Here is a 9,866-nt window from a genome sequence, read left to right as displayed (position 1 = left end):
ATTCAATAATAATGCCATATAAAAAAGCCTCTAAACGCAGAATAAAAGTAGACTAATCGATCATTCAATTTGTTATTATTTAAAAGTGTTTTAATGTCTTATTATGATACCAACCATAGCACCATTCAGTCATTATTGCCGATATGAAGAGGCCTATAAAGGAGCTACGAACAATAAAAAACATATGATAATTGTTTACGTAATGTATTTTTTATCAAAAATACTTTTAAATGTTTTGTTTTATCATAACGACAACCAAACAAGCATTCAGCAATAGACAAGCTTGCTGATATAAAGAAGTCTCTTAAGGTGTTACAAAAAGTGGAGAAAAAACATACACTAATTATTACCTTAACGTATGATGATTTAACACTAGAAAGACGGAAAATTAGTATATACCTATATTGCCGAAAAGCAGTCAAAATGACTAGATTGTGAATGCGTCAATAAATTTGTTTAAAATTAATTTTATATATTTTATACATTTTATATATTATTTACAGTTATATAACAAGTTATTAGTAAATGTTAACAATGAAAAAAATTATATGTTGTTCAAAAAGTCACAAAATTTTAAGAAATCATGTCATTGTATACCTCATTGTTTTTCTAATTGAAATTAAAAGCAGTCAAAATGACTTCCTTAGGCAATCTAGTGTTAAATGTGTTTCATAATGCCAACAGCCTAACTACAGACATTCAGTCATCATGTAAATATGTGCCCTTCATTCTTCACATAAAGAGCTTCCGATTCAATTATGTTGCGATTACATCGGTTGAAAGAAAAAGTGAGAATAATCAAAAGCACATTGTTATTCTATGGGTTTCACTCAATGCCATCGAAGTGTTTAATTCAAAATCATGTATTCGATACCCTTCGCACATGCAAACTTTTAAACAAATGAAACTATAAATATACCCTGTCAATTGACGACTTTTAAACTAACACGGTTCTTTTGCTTATTTCAATCATTACGGCGAGAATAAGTTGTTAGGTATTTAAAAGGGATAGTAAAGGGATAAGACATACTTTATGTCGATTTAAAATTGCTGTTGAAAGGTAAGATAAAATATTATAGTTTTATTGTATTTAAACTTTAAAAGTTTGTTTCAAACTAATGGTGCGCAATAGAATAGGTTAAAAAAGTCTGAATATTTTAAATCCTTTAGTGGTAATGTGTTAAAAACGTCTACTTGAATCATAGAGAAGTATTCAAAGTATCATAACTCTGTATTGATAACTGTTATCGTCTCAGTTGGTCATATTTGAAATTTAAAATTCTTAAAAATAAAAAATAAAAAGATATCTACAAAATTACAGGTTATCTTTATGGGCTTGCGACAAAGCTAAAAATATTTTATTTTTTAACAGCCATGCGCATGTTTGAAATTTTGATTCTTTAGAAAGAATCAGAAAAATTCATTCTTCAAAAAAATTCTGATGAATCATAGTGATTTTCCTGTATCATTCTGATGAATCATGGTGATTTTCCTGTATCATTCTGATGAATCATAGTGATTTTCCTGTATCATTCTGATGAATCAGAGTGATTCTTCAGAAAGTGTGACATTCGAAGGGGAAGAAAACGATTCTAAAAATGTAGTAAGCAATTATGAAATATTCTTTTTAAATACCATTTATAAATAACATTAATCTACTTACTCTAGATCTGCGGCTTCCAAACGGTGTCCCATGGAACCCAAGGGTTCCGTAGAAGATTTAAGGAGTTCCAAGAGTTAGGAATTTTTTACCATTTTTGAAAACTCTAATTATATTCAGATCCAATCAATAAATCATTATTTACTTAATATATCGGATGTCCTTACGAAATTATATAAAGGATAGCCAATGGAAAAGAAATAGTAAATATTTTGGAAAAGTAAATATAATTTCTGTTGTAATATATTGAATAAATTATTTAAGTATTTCCCATTGCGATCTTCAAACCAAAATAAAATAACAAATTTGTTAGTAAAGAAATGTGTTTCCTAATAACCATTCTCAACGTTTGCTCAAGTTCTTTTTAATTTTCATTTCAACGAAACAATCATGCTACTAATTTATTCATTTTCAGCTTATGCTTATGGACCAAAAACAATTCATATCTAGATTATATTCAGCTCTAGTACTGCGAATTCAACTGTCGGACATAAAACCAAATTGATTAATAATGAAAAAAGATGAAAAAATTCTTCTTATTAAATCTTTTGAAAATTAAACATTTCTTTATTAGTTAATAAATTAACAATTGTCTTTTAGTAATTTTTAATTTTTAAAAATTAGTAATCTTTCTCCTGTTTGTATATGCACAACTGCTAACGATCTTAATTTATGAAGTTGGAGTTCTGCTAAAAGAAGGTTGATCATTTAGGGTTCCACAGGCAAAAAATAATAGAGAATCACTGCTCTACATTATCTTGAAACATACATTGTCACAGCAAATGCATGTACCCTACTAGATATAATATTCCACCTTATCAACAGAAAATTTAAATAAATAAATTGTTTAATGGTTGAAATTTCACTTGTTTCGTAAATATATATATATTTTTTTAATATTTGCATTAAAAAAATTCAGTGGAAATTATTATTTAATGTTAATGTCTCGAACAAATCTCTAACGTCTTATTAATGTCTGAATTAAAATCATCAAAGGTATCAGTACAAAATCTTTTAAGGTAATAAATTGACAAATTAATAATAACCTGCGAGCTTTCAGTAAGCTATATAATTGTTTGAGTCAGGGGATAATTTAAATAGGGAATTTAAATGTAAAAACGTTGATTCAAAATTAGCATGTGTTTTGTTCCGAAGGATTTGAAGTTTTGACCCTCAAAATCCATACTATAAGGAAAACATAGACAAAATAGTCCAATTAAAAATTTCAGCTGCATAATGTTAATTTTATTTTTTTGCATATTTTCGCATACCTGGTACTATTTATTTTGAATAAAATATTTTTTGCAAGTAATTGTTAAGTTTTTTTTTTAAAGAGAACTCCAAGAAAAAAAATTAATATTAAGTATTATTTATTGTTTTTTTAATTTAATTTAAATGAAGAGCTGAGTAGAAGATTATAACTGATATTTTAGTAAATCTAAGATATTTAGACTTTTAAGTTTGTACGTTGACAGTAGCTAAGAAATATTATCCGTGCCTTTATTTCTTATCCTCAAGCTGCCGAAAGTTTGAATTTTAGAGGTTACTCGTCAATTGTTTGTTGCTAAATGCACTTTGAAATATCTTTCCGTACCAAATTCTAACTCAAATATTGTCAAATTAGTACCTTTTTTACTGATATATGTGGAATTTCAAGACCTGGCAGAATAAATTAGTAGTATGATAATAAATTAACAGTATAATAATAAATGTTATAGAATAAATTGTATAGTACAATAAAAAAATAAGACTCATTTTCCAAGACACAAATACCCGAAACTTTTAAAGAGACTATTCAAGACCGAAATACCTTAGTTTTTTCAAGGAAACTATTCAAGACCAAGATACCTCATTTTTTAAAGAGACTATTCAAGTACAAGATATCTCATTCTTTAAAGAGACTATTCAAGTCCCAGAAAACTCATCTTTTAAAAAGACTATTCAAGTCCGAGATAACTCATTTTTTTTAAAAAAGACTATTCAAGATCACGATTCATCAATTTTTTAAAGAGACTATTTAAGATCAAGATACCTCGTTTTTAAAGAGGCTATTCAAGTACAAGATAGCTCATTTTTTAAAAAGACTATTCAAGACCACAATACATCAATTTTTTAAAAAGACTGTTTAAGATCAAGATACCTCGTTTTTAAAGAGACCATTTAAGATCAAGATATCTCATTTTTTAAAGAGACTATTCAAGTCCGAAATTACTCATTTTTTTAAAAAGACTATTCAAGACCACGATACATCATTTTTTAAAGAGTCTTCAAGACCAAAATACCTCAGTTTTAAAGAGACTATTCAAGACTTAGATATCTTCGCTATAGATGGCACCACTGGAAAGCAAAAACAATTGCACCCCTTGCCTTAATGACCTACAACAACAACAAGACTTAGATACCTTAATTTTTTAAAGAGACTATTCATGACCGAGATACCTTACTTTTTTTAAAGAGACTTTTTAAAAAAAAGCCACCTACTAAATTTTTTGAAATTATTTTATCATATCTCAGCTTTTTTCTCTTACCTTTACATGATATATTCACATTTCTGATTTTCTTTTTATTTAAAGTCAGATAATAATATGCTGAAACAAAAGATAGCAACAAAAATATATTCAATTTGCAGGGTAATAATATAACCTTGTAAATTTATTTTATGCTCTTTCAGATTTTATTCTACCTTTTTTAGATATTCAAATAATAACGCCTACCGATATTTTATATTTTTAGATAAAAAAAACTCAAGATGAAGTTACAATTGAAAGAATTTCCCACAATCCTGTTGATATTGTTCAGGTTTCTTATAAGTTTAGAATGTTTCATAATTCCATCATCTGACGTGACATACGAGGATATCAAAGCTCTAAATGCCACATGTAAGGGTTTGGACTCTTGTGAATTACCCAGAAGAAAAAATGCTCACGAGCACTGTAACTGTGACAGCTCATGTAGTCTTCTTGGAACTTGCTGCGTAGACTCAAAATATAGACTAAGTTACGTATCACCTCTAAAAAACGTTGAATGCGCCTTAAATATTTACGATAACAAGTACCACTATGTACCCATGATAAACAGTTGTGATCAGGATAGAGTAATATACGACAGAACTATTGAGAAATTCTGCAACAGCTCTGCTGAAGAATTAAACGATCCTTTTTTGAAAATACCCGTTACTGATCCCGTAACAGGTATCTCATATAAGAATTACTATTGCTTTGCTTGCAATGAAAATTTTGGCAGAGAAGAACCAATACCATGGAATCTAAAAATACAAAGTGGTTGTATACATAAAGAATTCAATACCACGTCAATACCACCCCTCCGTTATGATAGTTACAGAAAGACATGGGTTATGAACTATGACGGACAGATTATCATGGATGTTTCTTTGAACACCACCATTCCAGAAGAACTGAAACATGTTACGCCTTATTGTTACAATTTTCGAGTCATCACAGACTGTGCATCAACGTGGGCTGATTACAGTGTTGAGGAGAAGTGTGCCGCTTACATGGCTCTGACAAGAATCTTGAGCAAAGATGGTTTTTCTGTTCAGTACTATCGAAATCCACATTGCGCCATTTGCAACTATGAGAACATCGATGACATGGTTTGTCTGGCAACGGAAGAAGTTTATGATGGGGAAGATACGAAAACTGATGTTTTATCCATTAAATTATTCTCTCTTGAAAGTGCAATATGCACGTATTCTATGGTATACGATCACTTTGCGAAACAATGCAGAAATATATACACACGAAGGAAGCGATTTCATCAACTTGGGTAGAAATTTTTATAAAGATTGAAACCGTGACAAGTTGTTATGATATAAAGGAACCTGAAGCTGTGAAAAAATTAAAATATATACCAAAAAGAATAAGAATGTATCCCATAAAGAATATAGCAGTCACATTAAATAACCTTAATAGTGTGTTAACAGGTAAATCTTTTCGATGTTTAGAGAAATTTCTCAAGATATCTGGAGATGTTGCCATGCTTGTATAGCAATCATGAAAGAATATCAAATAGATAGGAATATCTGCGTAACCTCTGTTTCATTTAAAACTAAATAAAATAGAATTTGGAACATACTGGATAGCGTTACCTTATAAATTGAATCATATTACAATATCAATTTATTATGTCTATAACGTGATTACAGGATGCTGTCATTCAAGCTCCAATCCTATGCAAATTTAGGGAAATATAATTAATCTGTATAATTTTAACTGAGCATTTAACCTCAGGATCAATTTCAGTTGTAAAAAAACTGTATATTACTATCAAAACCCTTTAAAATGTTGTATTACGTAGGCCTAAAAGTATATAATTTCCTTCATTGTTCTTGATAATCTACGTATATTACTCCGTAATTTAGAGCTACATTTTAATTTTGATGCTTAATAATTCACGCAAAAGAAGAAAAAAGCGTTTTGTTAGTGAGAAAGCTGAACACAATTGAAATTACCCTACAATCTATGCTGAATAGAGCTATTCATAGATTCAACGTTCTTGTTATTTTCTAGAAAACTAACCTCATTTTTATAGATTTTTTTCTTCTTATTTTCTTTTTTCATTCAATTTTATGTAGTTTCAATAGATTTTAAAAAGTCTTGATGGAATAAAGGACTAAGAAATTAAGTTGAATCGAAACCTTGAAATTTTAAATTCTGCACATGAGGAAATATTTTTTTTTTTTACAAATGAATATCAAAGTTGTATTTAAATGTAACAAAATTAGCACGTAATGTATATTAAATTAATTAACTGTATATAAATGTTTCACTAATATGTATATGTGATCTATTATTACATATTTATTTTATAAATAGTAACATTACAGCCACAAAGCTAGATTAAAATACAATAAAGGAAGAAGCGAATTCAGATTGTGAAGCGATCCAAAAGGAATTTTATTTTATAACTATCGTTGAACTGCCGACCCGATTTTGGGTATACGACTACAAATGTTCAACTCCGGAGCCCAGTGATTTTGAACCCAATCCAGACGACAAGGAAACTCCTGGATCAGTACCCTCAGAGGTATGGTTTATTATGAGAATATGGAGGACTCTGTAACCCGACAAATTTAACGTGCATCAGTCACCATTTACTAATATGGGAGTCTTCAGCAGGCGTGGATCGAACCCACGATCTCTTGGACATGACCCAGTTCCCTATCAACCAGGCTATCCCGGCCTCTCCGAAAGGAATTGCAAATTTCTGTTCTAGAAGGTGGTGAGCGCAAAGGAAATTTCGATATAAAAATTACTTTAATTGCTATAAACACGTGGTGAGTTCACAGTAAAGAGTTGTAAACGATTAATAAAATCGACAATAATATTTATTTTTCTAATTTGCATATTTATTTTTAGAAGTTTGCGTGTATTGAATAACAGCATTAAAAGGTTATTCAGTCAATTTTTAAACGACTGGCTTTAAACCTTGGTAAACATTGCATATTATACAATATTTTTCATGTCTATAACAACTGGTATTACATAAAAAAAAAATTCGACGGAATCGCTGGGGGCAAGGAAACCACATTTTTTTCTTCAAGGTCAGAAGGCTTCTTAATTCAAGTCGCACATTCGATACGCTTGAAAATTACTAATTATCTAGTCAATGAATATTACGCGGGAAAGTATTAATGAACGCATTCCGGTTTTGGTATTGATTCTATCTTGTTTTCCTTGAAAATCTCTGGTATTTGAGTTCAGAACGGTGACAATCTTCGCCAAGCAAACAATAAAATGAATGAATGATGATAAAATGCACGTGAAAGGGATATTTCTTAAAAGCATCGTTATTATTTGATTATCTTCAAAGGTAAGCTGAAACAAAAAATAGTTTTCTCCTCATTGTATATGTATATAATAAGTAGAAATAGCATTGAGTTTTTCACAATATATAAACTGTTGCCATCGCATAAAATGTCAGGTATTGTATACAATGCCGGACGTTTTTAGACAAAATATTATAACAAGAGAATTATTCTATTTATTATTCCATTGCTTTTAAATGCCTTAGTATTTTATAAAATGCTAAATGATTTAAATAGTCGAGCTACGATAAAATAAAAGGTGTTAAATAGTAAAGGTACGAAATATGAGAATTTTATACTCTTTTTTAGCTAATGTACGAAATACCTGGTTTTTTATTAGTCATTTCACAAAATATCTAGGCAACATGTGAAATATTAATGTTTTTTTTCCTTAGGCAGTTTGTAATTAATAATTCTATAGTACGCCTGGGCAATGTGCGAAATGATTATCCTCTCAAAATTTACAGGATGATTTTAGGCATTCTATACAATTAATAAGCAGATATGTATAACATTTGGCATATTTAACATTAGCTGTAACAGTTATCGCCTATGTATAAAACGCCACCTTAGCATAAAATGTCAACTCATTGTATACAATGCCGGAACGTTTTTAGGCGAAATATTATAATAATATAATTATTCTACACTTAATTCAATCATTGTATAACCTACCAAAACATATTTTAGAATGCTAAATGTTCTTAAGGCAAGGTACGAAATATGAGAATAGCACAATTTACTTTGCCATTGTATGGAATATCTGAAAGGGTTTAATTAGTCATTTAACGAAATGTCTTGGCAATGTGTGAAATATCAATGATTTTTTTCCTTGGTCAGCTTTTCAGTAATCATACCATAGTATGCCTAGTCGTGAAATAATAATCTATTCGAAGTTTGTTGATTGATTTTAGACATTGTATACAATGATTATGTAACTATGCGAACTATGGAATGCAGTTCATACAATGACTACAACATTTATAATAAGTTTATGTGTTATCTATGTATTGCTTATAGAAATATTAAATTATTTATATACGTTAGATAGGCATTGTTTATTATGAATATTATTTTATCTTTGTTGTTTACTCCTAGTTTGTACATTCACTCCTATGGCCAAAATTATTTTGTTAATCTGTATGCTTAGTTATATGTAAGTGCGGCAGCCTATAACTAAAGTGGGAATATTTGGGTCATGAGTCCCTTTTCGTAATGAATTAAGTTATAAAATGTCAGCAATTTTGATATTTGAAATACATGTTATGAAATAATTTAAAACTCTGCATATCTTATAATTAAAATTATTTGGCTAATGTTTCGTAATAAATTCACTTTAGATAACCGAGTATTGTTTTTCAGTTTCTTGTTTTGTATTGAAGCTATTTAACAAAAAAAAAATTTATTTTTGTTTTGTTAAATGGCTCCAGAGATAATGTACGCAAAAGAAATTTGCATATTGGATTCAAGCTTTTAAATGATGACCTGACTAAACTATTATTTGGGTCTTACTGTGTTATATATTCCAGATTGCAGCCATTTCTCCTCCCAAATTTTATTAATAGAAAGTCCAAATCCTTCTGGGTACAAGTATGTTTATTAGGAAGAATGTTTTTATGTCTTTTTGCACAAATTAACATATGTGAAGTTAATCCTTAGAACATTTAAATTTGTACTTACTACATAAAATCCGATACATAGTTGATAAGATGTTTCATTTTTTTTTCGCAGTTTAAATATAATTTTACACGTGTGATATTTTCAAAACATTTAAAAAGTTCTATGAAATGAGTTGTGCATATTTTCAAAATACGTAATAATGATGACAATGATATATCAATACAAAAAAAAGGCTAGTTAGTTGGATTTCACGAGAAACTAGCTGACATTCGCAGAGCATAATGATGAGTATTTTGTAACATATTGCACAATGCATCTTTTAAAAGATGTTCCTCTGTTTGTATTTTTTTAACTGAACCAACTGGTATGATTGAATATCCAAAAGAATATACCGGATAATTTAAAAATGGCCAAGAGCTTGTTAACTGGCTGACATCGATATAACTTTTATGAAAAGTACAACTGAATCTACACGAGATTCCTCTTAAAGAAAAGCAAGATTTAAATAAATTTAACATTAGATCTTTTAAAAAAAGCTAATAATGTATCAGCATACGGAATTTGAGTTGTAAAATATTTATGAAATAAATATTGTGGAATAATATTATGGAGTAATTACAGCTACTTCCAGGCCAGAAACAGTACCGGTTACTAACAACGACAATCGGATTCTTTTATTACTTATAACCTGTTTGATTATTAAAGAAATTTCTAAATTTCCTTAATAATTAAAGGCAAATAAATATATATATTATATAT

At 29.0% G+C, this 9,866-nt stretch overlaps 2 protein-coding genes across 4 annotated transcripts in view; both read left to right on the top strand.

The window, feature by feature from the left end:
* Positions 1–917: 917 nt before the first annotated feature.
* LOC110282964 (uncharacterized) lies at positions 918–5,481 on the top strand. The gene is made up of 2 exons (XM_043044237.2): positions 918–1,060; positions 4,394–5,481. Exon 2 carries the CDS (start codon positions 4,410–4,412, stop codon positions 5,448–5,450), a length of 1,041 nt encoding a protein of 346 aa, XP_042900171.1. The 5' UTR covers positions 918–1,060; positions 4,394–4,409; the 3' UTR covers positions 5,451–5,481.
* A 907-nt stretch (positions 5,482–6,388) lies between these two features.
* The window catches only part of LOC122273127 (uncharacterized), a 62,470-nt gene continuing 58,992 nt past the window's right edge, over positions 6,389–9,866 (top strand). Inside the window, exon 1 of one of the 3 annotated variants that reach the window (XR_011637848.1) lies at positions 6,389–7,492. The gene's annotated coding sequence lies outside the window, so the exon portion shown is untranslated. The remainder of the gene's footprint in view (positions 7,493–9,866) is intronic. The other 2 variants (XM_071186009.1, XM_071186007.1) reach the window with 2 other exon arrangements.

The sequence above is a fragment of the Parasteatoda tepidariorum genome, chromosome 9 (genome assembly GCF_043381705.1).
Source record: "Parasteatoda tepidariorum isolate YZ-2023 chromosome 9, CAS_Ptep_4.0, whole genome shotgun sequence".
Taxonomy (NCBI): domain Eukaryota; kingdom Metazoa; phylum Arthropoda; class Arachnida; order Araneae; family Theridiidae; genus Parasteatoda; species Parasteatoda tepidariorum.
Note: the sequence above shows the minus strand (reverse complement) of the source record. Positions and strands in the feature narration are given on the sequence as shown.

Coding starts and splice junctions, on each gene's coding strand:
- LOC110282964 (XM_043044237.2), top strand. CDS start 4,410: ATGAAGTTACAATTGAAAGAATTTCCCACAATCCTGTTGATATTGTTC.